Here is a 16,255-nt window from a genome sequence, read left to right as displayed (position 1 = left end):
TCAGAACTTGTGAGTGTTTGGCCAAACACTCTATCACTATTCTTCACCACCCACCCTACTCACCTGACCTTGCTCCTTGTGACTTCTTCTTGTTCCCCAAACTCAAAAGACCTTTGAAAGGAAGAAGATTTGAGATTATTCCTGAGATTGAGACAAATGCGACGAAGGAACTGAAGAACATCACAAAAGAAGCGTTCCAGGATTGTTTTCAAAAGTGGAAACACCGTTGGGATAAGTGTGTGTGTTGGGGAGGAGAGTACTTTAAAGGGAACCCAGACACAAGTAACTTCTAAATAAATACATTTTGTTTTATGACGTTAGTCTACATATTTTTTGAACAGACCTCGTATGTATAGGCAATCCAACCATTCAAAGTAAATTATTGAAAATTTAATAAGCAAATACTTTATGAAACAATGTGAAAATAAAAATAAAAATTTAAAAACACAACAAAATCAAGTTTTAATTTGAAATATTTACTCTGTATATATAAAATAAAGCAATCAACATCAATCACACTTTGAGAACAAATCTAGCAGTTTAGAAGTTGTGATTGAATTAATTTATCTAAAAATAAACATCAGCTTAATGTAGATAAACATAACTAAATTTCTAGGTTTAAAATTTCACACGTAATGGTGTGCTGACTAAATAAAATAACTGCTGGTTTGTTAATCTCCAGTACACACATATAACATGCAAATTATTGATAATCAAATTATAAATTACTACTATTAATAAACTACTTATTATTGTATTTATACAATTAACATATTTCAAATTGATTGGTGCAAAACAAATTATTCACATACCCCAAATTGAGAACAAGCATTTCAAAATATTTTGTCACAAGATTCCTAGCCATTTATCTTTGACTTACCATCTTTGAATAACTACCTATATATTTAGAAGACCCTTTCTTTCAACTACTATGGCTAATAATCTTTGTACTTTCCCATTTTGAAACTTTGTAAGTTATAAAATGTTCAGTACTTAAGCTACCATATAAAAATCATTTATTATCAATAAACATTGCCTTTTACTCACTTTCTTCTTTATTTTCTCTTAAGTCAACGGTAATTAATTGAAATTGGTCTGATGTTATTTCTCATTCTTTTCTGTTCTGTGTTAGTAATTTAACCTTCAGCATCATAAAATATATCATACATCCTCAGCTATTTGCCAATTTTATTTTTTGTTTCCTCTACATTTCTTCACCTTTACATATCCCTCTATCACTAATTAAATTAAGTAAACCTTTCAATGCTTAATATATGATTTACCTACTTACTTTGTCATAAGATTCTGCCACAAAATTTTGTCTTCCAATCATCTTATGATCTTTTCATTTTACATTTTATCATCTTAGCTATAATTTCCAACAACCTCCTGTAACACCACATTTCAAAGGCTACTATTCTTTCCTTAATAGTTTTTCCTACAGTCACATTTTTGCCATAAGTGCTACAACCCAAACAAATTGTTTAAAAAAATCTTTTTAATTCTTAGATACTAATTTGGATTTAATACCTAAATATTAGCAGACTTCTTTTCAACATAAAAACTCTACTTGTATGAGCCAGTTTATTTTTGGTCTAACTTTATCTACTCTTTCATTTTGATTTCTTGTCAACTTTTATTAAAATACTTATAAATTTCAAGATTTTGTAGTATTATGTTTAACAATCATAATATTTACTTCACTTTTATCCTCTATTCCATTACATTTCATTACTTACATTCTATTTCTCTCTCTGCAATAAACCCAAGCTGTTAAGAACAATGTCACTGGCGAATCTTAAAACAATTTTATTTTTTCCCTCTGATAGTTACTTCACTCACAGATTCTTTTGAGAGAACATCAATCTTTTATAATTCCTGAACTGCATTTATAAGTCCAAAAAACAGGTAAACATAATTCTTTTCTTATTTTCTGAATCTCAGCTTGCCTTTCTTCTTGTATGCGACTGTTCTAATTCACTGTCCACCATACCATTTTATTAACTTGTAAATTATCCTTAGTATATCTCTGGTATAATTAATTGACAACTATACTTTTTAATCATATATTTCAAAGAAATTAATAACTCTGTGCAACAACCAGTAAATATGAATACATAAAGTAAATATTGCATAAAGGAAGAGGTTTAATTATAGCCAAAAGTTAACACCTATACTTGTTATTACTGATTTTTTTTACCTCACCCATTTTTTATGAGCAACTTTTCTTTCTTTTAATGTGTCAAAGCATCAAGCACAATTAAGTTAAAAAAGTATTAGGTCTTATGTAGTAAACTTTTACAAATAATATTCCCAAATCTGAATCAGGCTTCCACACCAAACCTAACCAAAACCTGAAGGTTAAGATTTCCAACCGTGCAAGACCACAGAATTAAAAAATCTACCAAGTGATGACAACAGGATTTGTACAAATGATATTCTACATGGATAATCTGTTGACTTCAATATAATGATAGCTTAATATGATAAAGTAAGACTATAACTACCACTAAAAGTAAGACTATAAAGTTACCACTAAACTATCCAAGTCCAACAGCTATTCTGGCACAAAGGCTTCTTTTTTTCATTTATGATATTACAGTAATATGGATAAATAAATAAATCAATTAACTTATGCTTAAAGTATAACAAAACTCAGAAAATACATGAAATACAAACGAAAGTATGGTGGTTTAATAAGATGAATATCAAATAACTTTTATCAAAAGTTATTTGATAAAAAAAGTTAATTATAAAAAAAAATTACTTTTTATTTAAAAAAAATTCATATATTTTATAGCTTTTTTTAAAAATAAGTTCTACAAAAATATAGCAATGAAACAAAAAGCAATAGCAATATCATAAATTTTGATAAAAATAAGAAAAAGAATGTCATAGAAACAAGAAAGAGAACACCACCAAATATGAATTATTATTTCTGAAGAATGTGGGGAAATACATATTGTATTTTTATTTCAGGTTTTCCAATCAATTTTCTTGAATTTTTCATTTGTCAAAAAGTTTTGAATATCCAAGTAGGCTTTTCATCTTTATAATTTAAAAATGCAAGACAGCAACAAAAACAGAAAAAAAAGAGAGCGACTTTTCAAATTGTCCACTAAGATTGTTCAGAAAAACTTACACAACAGAACCACCAGAAGAACTTCTTCTAGAAATAAAGAACAATGAATGAGAAAAACTGAACCACTTAGGGAGTTAAAAAAAAGATAAATAGAAACACATACATTATATAGACAGGTTTTATCGCCATGAGAACCTCCTACTCTTTTGATGTCTGTAAATAAAAGAAAATAATCAAAACACAAGCTATATAACAATAAAAATAGTAAAATAAATGAATTACCTGCCCTTGATAAGAAGCACTTGGATATCTTGGTGGGGGCTGTCCTTGTCCTAAAGGGGCCATGGGAGGAGGAAGATAATTACTGACAGGCTGGGATGATGTAGCTGTTACTACTGCATTCGGTGGTGCTATTCTATGATGATATATTGACTGACCCTGAGGAGAGGTGGACCTTATACCACCCTGTCCCACAATAAACTAAAACAAAAGAAAAATATAAAATTAATCATAAAAACTAAAAAAAAAAAAAATACATTTGTAAATTTAAAAAAAAAATCTTAAAAAATTGCATCATATTTTACTTATCATTTTTAATATAGTAAAATTTCAAGTTGCTAATAGAATCACACACTATATAATTATTGATGAAATTTATGATTTCTATTTTGGTTTATTTATTAAAATTAATAATATACTGTTTCTTGTGACATCACCTACGAACTGAAAATTTTGTTGTAACACTTTTCATAGGTAGAAAGTGATTTTTTTTTATTCGAGTTAAATCTGTAAAACGTTAAATAATGTTACATATTCAGGAATAACTTTTCTTTCTATAAGAAATTAAGCAAACAAGATTTTGCTTCTCTAGCTTTTTCTATTTCAATTTGTGTTAATTTTCTCAATTTATTTTGCTGTTTATACAGGACTGCATATAATAAATGAAAGAACCTAGTTTATTTAAATTTCCAATTGATTTATTATGAGAGGTAGCTGAAATATAATTCTCATTGGACCACAACTAGAGAATAAGATTTAACACAAAGTGAAAGGTGCTGCTGTCTTATCCTATTGCAAGCATTCATGCCCTCATGGAATGTTGAAAATAGTTTCTGAAACTTGGATATAACATTATGACCCTGAAGAAAAATGGCAAATCATGGGAGTACCTGCACTATATTTTACCACAATCAAAAATATTCAAAGCACAACCCTCTGCAAAACAAATTATCTTTGACAGTGTTATGGAATTTCAAACAGATGTATTTGAGTTTACTACCTGGAAGGTAGGTCGACATAAATTCAGTACGAGACTTAGAGATGTTAAAACACCTTAAGCAAGTATGTATGTCATGTTCTATAATGTGATAATGCTCAGCCATACACATCAGGTGTAATTGTGAAGGCTCTTGTAAAAATCTGAACCTATTCAAACTCTTTCTACTCACCTGATGGGTGGCATAACCATCACCATCAGGTTGATCTAGTAGTGAACTCAGCTTATTTTGAAGTCGAGAGTTCTAAGGTTCAAATCTTTATTTAAAACTTTTATGTGGATTTGAATCATACATCGTAGTTACCAGTATTGCTTAGGTGGTTGGGTTTTAATTAAACCCACATCTCATCCCAGGAATGGTTGACCTGAGACTGTATAACACTACACTTCATTGTATAGTCTTGTACACGGTGGTTCCAGAGGCTAAACAGAAAAAGAAAGATTTGGTGGCATGCTATTTTTTTAATTCTTTTCATAATTTAAGAGAATATTAAGACTGTATATTTCAGCAAGGACTATGAACTAAACGTTGCAAAGAAGTTGTGGATCAAGAAAAGACTGTCAGCATTTTTCACTAATGGAATGAAAAAAACTGCTATTTCTTCACTTGAAATACTGACCAAAATGTATAAGAGTATCTCCTGCTACACGTTCCCTTTTATTATATTAAACACACCTCCACTCGTTTCTTTCAATTACTTATTTTACTTCACCACTCCAAATTCTGCATGATAACTTTATTTACGTATCCATCCAGAATATTTATTTTAGTTATTTCCTCAACATTTGTGTTCAGATTTTAAAATTTTAATTTAACAGAACTTGATATAAATTAATCACGTTATAAAACTCTAATTTTATTTCACTTGCATAGTAAGTTAAAGACTTTAAATTTGATGCTTGTCTAAATTGTTAATTGTACACCACCATAAAAATAAAATATAGGTTAATTTCTTAAAAATAAACTGTTTTACTCAAAATTTCAATATTAGTGTTATAAGAAAGTTGTGGATTATTTAGATTAGTAATACTGTATGTAATACACAATTATTTCAGAGACAAATCCCAGAAAAGCCTTTCAAATATGATTATTATGTAAATATTCTTTACATACTGTTTTCTATTTAATCAAAAAACAAATTTTGAAGGCCTACTTTACTTTTTTCAAACTGATAACCATTAAATTCAGAGAATTAAGTTTCAATCACAACACAATTGTAAATTATAACAATTATTTCTGTGAGGATTGTGCATCTAAATTATTATTATGTAATTACTGGAAATCCAGATAAAGTTATTTCAAATAGACGAGTCATTATTTATAAAAAGAAAATATAATGTTGTGAATGAAGTTACAAATTCGGCAATGGATATTCATTGGAATAAGCAAGAAAAAAATCAAAATTTTCCCTTTTCGCAGTTGCAGATTGTAGGAATAATATCTTAATGCTAATCATTTTTGATCATATAACCCAGGAAAACAGTAGTGATGTGTGTGACAGTGGAATCAAAACTCATTTAGAAACTTTACATTGCATCAGAAAATTTTGTTGATTCAATATTTGATCGACAATCATAAACCATTAAACAAGATAAATGTCTGCCAAATCACAACATTAACAACGGCACAGTAAATGCCACGTTGGAGCTACTCATGTGGGTTCCTCTACAATACCATAATTTTCCTTAAATTTTTACAATTTCTTTTTTATTTTTTATAACTTAAGTCACACATCTTTTCTCACACCTACATATATTCCCATCAATATATTGTTAAATTTAAATTCTGTATGTAAGAATCAAAATAAGCTTGTTTGTCAATGTGCTTTTAACTAATTGGAAAATGTATGACAATGTTCATCAAGATTAATGAGCCAAATTACATTAACATCAATCAAATAAAAACAGAAATGAAGTAAATAAATAAATACCAGTTCTGCTTTGAAGTGCTTAACATCTACAATTGTCATCATTATTAAATGTTTAATATGTTGACGTAATATTTCCATCTTACTGTAATAACATCTCTCGGGCTCCCTCAAAAAAGTCAGAATAAGTTTTCATTCATGAGTTTTCAACAGACAATAGCTAGAAAAATGGAGGCGACTACGTATCATGTTAGGTGGACTTGGAGACAAGCAGTAGAGAAACAGCAGCAACTGTAGGTAACTCAATGCCAAATAAAGTAAATAATATTTACATTATTTCAAAAGCTTGAGATCGGCGGAGTGGAGAACCTCAGAGAATTGCATCAAAGCTATCAGAAGAAATCTTTTGTAAATCATAAATGAAATACATAATTACATAATCATGAAATACCAGATTTGAATAAACTCTTATTAATATTAATAATACTTAAATCAGCACCAAATTACCGAAATTTTTAAATTTCAGACCAATTCTATTTTGTTACTGTTAGTGGAATTTTATAATCTAAAAGAATACTTATCAATTCATGAACCATTCACTCTTTAGAGTGGAATACTACTAATAAAGATAATATTATTATACAAATGTTAAGTATATTAATGTAGCTATTTTATATTCATAATGTTACTTTTAATATCAAAAGTTGATACTTATTTTTAATTTGACACAAACTTCTGAAGTCAAAATTATAGACCCATTTTACTTTACTTTTTTAAAATTAAATTTGTTTGATGCTTTTTAAAGTTAATTTAATATAGATTTTATTTAAAATAATTATTTTAATTACTATTTTAAAATTTATAAAAATTTATTACGTATCTATGTATTGTATGTATGTGTATGTGGTGTTTTTGTGTATGGATGTGTGTGTGTGTGTGTGTGTGTGGGTGTGGGTTCATAAGTGTATTACTTCAAATAAAAACCAGATAAAACATTTAGGTGGCAAAATTATTGTATAAGATATCTAAATTTCATATCTAGAAAAAAATTAATAAGGTGGGGAAACTACCATTATCATTATGGTTCAACCAAGTTTATTACTAAATTTTTTTGAACTTTTCATATAAATATCTTTTACTATTTAATGCATTATTTTCTTTATCTCCTATCATTATTTATTCTTGGTTTTCTTGAATTTTAGTTAAGAGTTTTTGCTGATAAAGTAGATCTTCCTGTAAATTTTTCCTTACACACAATTCTTCCATTTTTCTTATTTATAACTAGTTTTTAGTCTAGTTTTAAAAACAACCTCAGTTACTAATGGTTGGGCAATAGAGATATCATGGAATATACTTCTGTCATAATTTCAATATAACTGAAATAAAAATTGAATAATTGTTTGTTAGTTATCACTATCATAGTATAAAGAAATAATCTAAACAATTAAATAATATAAAAACAATTAATTTAGACAAATGAATAATATAAATTGGAAAACAAGAGATAATGCTCACCCTTGCTTAACTTCCACGTGTTTATATTTACAAATATGCTATCTTTTCTAAAAAAAATTAGTCACTTATTCTGAGAAAGTAACAATATTTACCTCTGTCAAACCTAACTGTTTTCAGAATAACTTAACGCATCAGCATACTAACACTTAGCTTAAAAATCAGTGGAAATTTACTAATAAAATGGGTGGAACAGTCTAAATACAGGCAGAATAAGTGTGATTGATCTCCATCACTCTGGAAGACCAGTTGAAGTTTTTTGATGCTGCAAAATAACAATCTTATTTGTGAAGACAGGCGGATTCAAAATTCCCAAAATTGCTAGTTTGTGTAATATTAGTGTTGGAACTGCACGTTCAATCATTCATGACATGCTGAATTATCGAAAAACATGTTCGAGATTGGTTCCAAGACTCAAGCCCGTAAAGATACCTTGATCCGCATTTGTTCTGAGCTCAATGAATGGTTTGAGGCGGAAGGTGACTTTCTAGATCGTATAATAACAACCTCTGATGAAACATGGATTACACCATTTCGAGCCTGCCAAAGGGCCATTTCCAAAGGGCAAAGTCTTGAGTGGAAACATTCAGATTTGCACACCAAAAAAATGTCAAAACTTACATGTCAGCCAGTAGTGATTTTGACCATCTCCCGGGACTTGCAAGGCTTAATTTTTTAGTGACTATTTAGAATAATGTACCGTGAACAGAAAGTACTATTCTATTCTGCCCCAACAGAAAGCGAGTCCCACAATAAGGTGAAAATGTCAGAGCACTCTCTCAAAGGGTGTGATTCTGTTACATGAAAACATACATCCCCACGTCGCTCAGAGAACGGGAGAAACGCTCAAGAAGTTGGGTTAGGAAATGTTCGACACATCCTCCTTACAGCCCAGACCTTGCGCCCCCCTCAAATTTTCATTTTTTCGGCCCACTCAAGATTTTTTATGTGCCAAAAAGTTCGACGACAATAAATCAGTCAAAAAAGTGATAAACAAATGGTTCAAACAGAAAGCTAAAGACTTCTATGTTGCAGAAATCAGAAACCTCACAGAACAGTGGGACAAGTGGTGTCTAAATGTTGCTGGAGACTATGTTGAAAATCAGTTAAGTTTTATTGTCACTGAATAAATCATTCTATCAGTATGTCTCATTAATTGTTGAACGTACCTCATAAAAACCCCCTGTTTCCTGCATCCCATTCTCACCATGTATATAAATATGTGTTTAAAATTTTGATTAATACCTTGTTAAGTATGAATTATTTTTTTTACTTTTATATGACTTCATGCATTTATAATTTAAACATCTGAGCTTCAACCATATGTATTTTTTTTATTTTGTAATCAACTGTGTATTTGTGATGCTGATCTGTTCAAGGTTTTGCTATAATTTCCCTTGAAAAATCTAAGTAAATTGAGGGGCAGTTCCTTTTCTATCCATCCCTGACATGATCTATATAATGATAATGAATTATTATGTACTGATCAAATTTATTAATTTAATAACATATCAGTTGTAATAGTGTACAGCACATACAGAGAATACATTAGTAGATGTGAAAGGTAAACATGCATTTAACTTTGAATTATCACTTTTTAATTTGACTTAACTAAAATAAAGAATCATATTTAACTGTAAACAAATGATTAGTATGAATGAATATATATATACAAACAAAAATAATAAGTTATATGATAACAAAATCTGAGTAAGTCATTATATGTGATTAAACTTAACCAGTCACCTTCAAAAAAGAAAAGTCCAGAAAACTATGGTTCACCGGCTATAATAATATACTAGGATAGGGTAAAAAGTTTCTTCATATTCTCCTGGTAGACGGCTTCAGGATCCCACAACTCTGGTAATATTAATCAAATCCAACACTTATGTGCTTTTGAAAGATGTTATATCACCGAGTACTTTTAGAAAGGTTATGATTTATAGATTAATTTAAAAGTTATTGGATCTTGAAAATGAGTGAAAACAGAAGAAATTTGATACATACTGAAATATTATTACAAATAAAAGGGAAGAATGCAACACAGGCTTCACAATGCTGTATCAACACAGGTGCTACAAGCTGGTTCAAGCGTTTTCAATCTGAAAATTTAGATGTCTATGATGTACTTCTTAATCTGGCTAGCAAATGACTGAAAAAGTCATGATATCATGGAAAAAACTGAGCAAGGCCGGCATATTAGCAGTCATGATGTCAGTAGCAAACTAAAAATCAACCACAAAAATTTTAACAATGCCATACCAACACATTTTTGGTGACGTGTTGAAAATTGAGAAAGCTTGGCCAGGAAGTTTTGATGACCATCGAATTATATAGTCCTGACCTTGTACTATCAAACTACCATTTGTTTTGGTCTCTATAGACCTTTACCAGTAGTTTTAAAGGTCTGTGAAAGTCACTTATCACAGTTTTTTCCCAGAAAACAAGTTTTATAATAACAGGAATGTATAAAACTGCCAAAGGTGGTCTATCAAAATGCCACATATTTGCTTTAATAAACATTATCTTTTAAATGCCAGACCTATGATGCAAGTTTTTACCTCCAACCAAACTGTATATTTAGCAGTGCTCTCAGAATTCATGTATGTATCAGTTTGATACACATGGTCCATACAGAAATATCACTATCTATCAAAATGATACACACAACGCTGAAAGTGTTAAAGAAAAGCCTTATTTTACTTTTGGATTAAAATATGAATAAGCCTTTTCCTCCCTGAAGCTATATTTTATGTATCAAGAAATATGTAATTACTTCTCAATATATTCTAGAATTTTAAATAGTACCTGTTAAATATTCTTCAGCATACCAGAATTTTTAATGTTCATAGATACCAGCTGCATAATTCTACATTTATATTACACATAAATAGGAAAAACTGAATAAATTCAACCATATCAAGATACCTGCTGCTGCTGTTGATGTAACTGTTGCTGCTGCTGCTGCTGCTGTTGTTGGTACTGAATCGATGATAATAAACCTCTTAGATTTGCTTCAACCTGAGGACCAGCATTATGAGGATGAGTAGATGAAGTCACTTGTTGATGAGGATGAGGATGATGCTGAGGGTGAGGCATACCAGGACCACCTCTGACCATACCGGGACCACCTAAAATTCTTAAGTTATAATCGTTTGCTTCTTGCTTTCTAAAAACAATTCATAATTAATAAATTAAAATCCTAACATTCCATCTGTTGTAATGCTCCCTAAGCAAACGTCAACCGTATTTTCAATGTCATATTATTCATCAGAATAATACAACACATAATATTATAAGACTGATTGATTATATTTTCGGATAATATTCATCAGAATTTTATTTAAATTTCATCAAATGATTCACACAAATATTCTCTTTATATATGTGCATATGAGTTTGCTCTGATTTTCCAGCAGGTCTCAATACATGACCAAAGTCAAAGCTAATCCATTCTCTGCAAACTTTTCTTTGCCCGTACTTCTCCACCTTGATATCAGTTGAATGAAACTTTTTTCAATTTAATTATTTTTAAAAGTTTTATGTTAACTACTAAAAATTATTATCTGTGATAATTTTTCATTATTATGTACCAAACAATTTTTTATATAATTGTTTTGCAAAATTTGGATAACCTGTTTTTACAATAAAAGATCAACCATTTGCCTCAACTTTAGTACACTATTAACAAGCACTTTATGAAAACAGCAAAAAACACTGGACCAGAGAACCCAGCAACCGGGTAAGACCTGATTCACAGAACTCATAATGAGAAAGAAAAGATTCAAGGGTAAAAATAAGGTAATAGAACAGATAGTAAGAAAGAATGATAAATCAGTGTACCATCTTGTCCTTGATTCATAAAGGTAAACTTCAGTAATCTATAGGAAAAACAGTTCATAACAAAAGGGTTTTCTTTGTAATTAATTAGGACTAGTAATTCATTAATCATAGCTTCAGTTGTTGGCGTTTTATACTAACTAAACACCATTAATTTTGAAAATTCCAGGTGTTGTAGAATCAAATTAAAAAGATGCTGTTTAATATTTTAAACAGAAAATTATGTACATTGTTGTTTGTATTTAAATTACAATTTAGGTTTAAGTAGTAGATTTTTATTTGGTCAATTTTATTATACTGAAAAACATAATGTAAAATTAAAATATTTACTTTTAATTTCTACAAAATTATTTTCCTCCTTTTAATTTAATTCACATTGATGATTTTTACCTCATCTGATAAGAAATAGCATAAAGTACAAATTTAATTAAATACTTGTATCTTATCTTAACAATAGAAAAATTATAAATAAATGTTATTATAATGAAACTTTTTTTGTTTGGGATTAGACATAAAAGTGCAAAATAAACCACTAAGTAGAAAAGACCAATAAATGATTACAAACAAAATGGAATTGTTTAAAAATTAAATAAAAATGTCCAATAATGAAGAGAGCATATCTCATCAAAATGTCATCTCGTCTCTCAACGTGGAATAAAGTTTTAAAATATCAAAGCAAATAATTAATGATCAGACAGATTAGCAGTATCTATTTTTTAAAATTGTAAGTTTATACTAGTAATATTTAATGAAAGTACATCAGATGAATTTAATTAAACTGACAGAATCTTAATTAATAGTACATGTGCTTTAGATTTTATTTAATATAAACCACGTAAATCTAAGTGTGTACATAACACTTTGATTACCTTGACTATGAGGATGGGGTCTCTGATGTAATGTTCTAGCAATCTGATTGGGCATCTGTGCCATACTTTGTAATGGCGATGACCTATTATGATAACCGGGTGCGACAATATTTGGTTGCGGTGGGCTAGTATAATGTCTTGAATGCGGTGGATGAGACTGCTGTTGCGGATGTTGCTGTGGATGTTGTCCGGACATCGGATGGCCAGTATTATTAGTTGCTATGCTATCATATGGCGGTGGATGTTTTATTTGAACTTCACCGTGATGTAATTTACTCATATTCGGCAAACCGGGTCCACCCATACCACCACCAGCACCACCTCCTCCTCCACTAACACCACCCCCACCCACAGGAACCATGTTATTTCCAGGAACTCCTCCTCCACCTGGATTTTGTGATGGTGGATACATTCTTCCATCGACCACTATTGCACCAATTGAAGAGGCCACTGTAAATTGAAAATTAAATAAAGTTTAATAGAAATAATATTAATCATATTTAAAAAAAAAAAAAAAACAACTTTTCATGTACAGCAGGTAAACAGACAAGATTCTGGAAAAAATGTTTGAAAAAATTGATTATACATTAAAATTTATGCAGTACTTCTATTTTACTATATTTTTTCTATTTTTAACTAGTACATAAATTATTTCAGATTGCAACTCCTATACACCATATCTAAGTACATGTCAGGTAATGCATAAACTGAACCTGTTGAAGAAAGTAAAGACAAATGTTTCAATTCACTAAATACCTTCAACTGAGAAGAATGTACAAAATGCTATTCAAGTCATTATTTGAACCTGAAATCAGCACAATAAGTGAAAGTAGGATGAAAATTTAATTAAAGAATTCATAAAGACGTTTAAAACATTACAGGAGGGCATTAATTTTAGTATAAAACAATTAGTTGTGCTTTTTATACAGTTCTAGTTTTCACTTTGTAAATGTGCATTTTAATCATGGAAATGCCAGGGAAAATTTTGTTAAAATAGCTGAAACAAAAACAATAAGAACCTTATTCTTTCTCACTCAGAATTATCGACCTGCTGCAGCTTAAATCTGATAATCCACTTTTTTTTAGGGGAACACTTTACAGTAGTAATCTCTTGGTCAATATAGAATTTCTCTAGTTCTGATACTGTTATTGTTCATTCTTAAAACATTTACCTAATTCCTTCCATTTTCCAATATTTTACCATTAAGGTTATATATATATTCAAACTGTATCTTACAACATTATCCTTTCTTGTAAAACTACAATTTCTTCTAAAACAGTAAATTTCTTGCAATCTGTGTTCTGTTACATTACTGGTTATAAGAACCCAACTAACTCCTCTCAGTTCAACATAATCCAGATAAATATTATGAATACCAGTTATCACACATCACTTTCACATAATAAAAGAGACCTGGCCAAATCAAACTTAAATCCCAAAAGGTTCAAAGAATGGTTTAAACTGTTTATCATCAAAAACAGCAGCAACCATATTAATATCACACTGGGTTTTCTAATGTTTCAGAAGGATTAAATAGTTTTAAGCATTACCATAATTTCAGTTATGCAAATGTGATATTTTCCAGTCTTCTATTTATTTTCTGATTATTTCCCACACACTGTTTACTTTTTATTATATTTACCAGCTTTTTTTTTGCTATATTAATGTACTTATATAATTTCAATCTCATATCGGCAATAAAATTTAAATTGGTACCCAGCTATACTTAACTCATATCTATCAACAATTCAAAAATATGGGTTATCTTTGGCAAATAGTTGTAAAACATCCTTTTTAACAATTACAGTAATGTTCTATTATTTCCAACTAACAACTGCAATGTAGATTTTCTTTATTAATAAGATATAATAAAATAACCATTTCCCCTATTTTTTCGCTTTTAGAAAAACCTAACAAAACTTAATTACAGCTTTTGTTATTATTTATAATCACTTAACAATAATTAAACTTTTTTAAGTTGTACAATGTTGTTTTTGTATTAAGTTCCAGAGTTCCACACTGTGTCTGTCATGCACCTGACTGTAGTAGAGTTTTAAATGCCATGCTGCAGGATTATTATATAAAAAAATAGATTTTCTATAATATTTGCTGTTAATTATAATAAGAATATACTCTTTTTTTTTTTTTTTAATTATTATTTCTTATCATCATCATCATCATAAGCCTTTTAAAGCCAAATAATAAATCCATATGTTTCAGGAAATAAATGAAAATAGTATTAATAGTAATTATTATTAATAAATGAAAATAATATTCATTCATTAATTAAGCACATGAAAATTTAATGATGTAAGATTAGTTTAATTACTAACAAATACCATAAGTGAAGGTATAAGTAATTAGTTGAGAGTTTCTGTAAATAAATTACGAAGCCTTATTTTCATTATGATAAAAGAAAATGTAAGAAGAAAAACTCCTGTACTGTACTGCACACAAAGACAAGACTTTTCATTTCCACGACCTTGCTATTTTGCAATCAGAAGCGCACTGAAGTACAAGACACTATATAAATTCAATTAACCAGTAGACCCAACTCACAAACATCAAGTTTCAACTCATCTCCAATGTGACTTACTGCATAAGTGTATGAAAAATACACAACTACACAGTCCTTAAATCCTTTTTCGACTCGACCAATCTTCTATCAAATTTTCACATGCAAAACTTCAGATATACTGCTACAGTAAATCTAAATTTCAATGAAATTTAGAGATTTTAAGTAAGCCATAAAATTTTAAACACAGAAATATATAATATAAACCACTCAGTTCAGAATACTGAGATATTTTACCTTAATTTTATAATCGAAGTACTTTCACAGGATCCTGCATCCTCTTCATGATTGGATACAGGATCCTGCAAAGGTACTTTCATGATAAAATTACGCTAAGATTTAATATTACCTCAATATTCTGTACTAGGTGGTTTATATTGTAGAATTTAAAATATAATTTGACAGTACAGAAGGAATAATATGAATCTTAAAAAGATGTTTTGCATATGTAAGTGTAAACTTTATTACTTTTTTTTTTTTTAAATTCAAACATACTCATTAACATATCCCAGTGCTGGACAGCAGAATTTGCATATTTGTCCATAATAATTTCAAAAGTTTTAAGACAGTAACATTTTCAACAAATTATAAAAATAATTTATTTTAATGTAATTATAAAATTAAATACAAACTGAGGAGTAAGTTTAACTTACTCTATTACTAAAACTATTTACTGTATTTTAGTGGTTTAAAACCACATAAAACCCACTTATACCAGTTATAAAATCCCACTTATACCAGTGAATGGTATTTGTGTACTCATCACTTCAAAACCTAAGAGAATTCATTTTCACCCACCATACCCACCATGCGACTAAAAGCAATACCGCACTTTTCTTTGAAAACTCTGTAAAAAAAAAAACATAACCTTTTACAAAAAGATTAGCAGGATTGTGATATCATGGAAAAAAGTTACAAGAGTGTGAAATTTTCTGCTGTAAGCAACTTTAGAAGAAATGTGAACAATTAAGCAGTCTTAATGCGTAAAATGTTAACTTTACTTCTATACATAAGAAGCTATTAAAGATAGTGATAGTTATTTATGAAATTTACAATAAAATATTTAATTTTTATGCAAAAAGTAGGTATCATATTGAAACTTCATATATTTTTTGTTGTTTATTTTAAAACATTTCTACTTTTAATTAAAAAAAGATATTAGACTCAATTACAATCAAAGACAATGACAAAGAAATTAATGAATGTAGAACACAAAAACTGACAATGTGATG

General features: G+C 29.2%; 1 protein-coding gene across 5 annotated transcripts in view; it reads right to left on the bottom strand.

Annotated features, from left to right (window-relative positions):
* LOC142332251 (transcription intermediary factor 1-alpha-like) overlaps positions 1-16,255 on the bottom strand; it is a 127,168-nt gene that overhangs the window by 21,109 nt on the left and 89,804 nt on the right. For all 5 annotated transcript variants that reach the window (XM_075378563.1, XM_075378566.1, XM_075378565.1 and 2 more), the window contains 3 exons: positions 12,448-12,897; positions 10,667-10,869; positions 3,365-3,562 (listed from right to left, as the gene is read on the bottom strand). In XM_075378563.1, the coding sequence (XP_075234678.1) occupies positions 3,365-3,562; positions 10,667-10,869; positions 12,448-12,897 (851 nt within the window). The remainder of the gene's footprint in view (positions 1-3,364; positions 3,563-10,666; positions 10,870-12,447; positions 12,898-16,255) is intronic.

This window comes from Lycorma delicatula, chromosome 11 (assembly GCF_047948215.1).
Source record: "Lycorma delicatula isolate Av1 chromosome 11, ASM4794821v1, whole genome shotgun sequence".
Taxonomy (NCBI): domain Eukaryota; kingdom Metazoa; phylum Arthropoda; class Insecta; order Hemiptera; family Fulgoridae; genus Lycorma; species Lycorma delicatula.
This window is presented reverse-complemented; position numbering and strand designations above follow the sequence as displayed.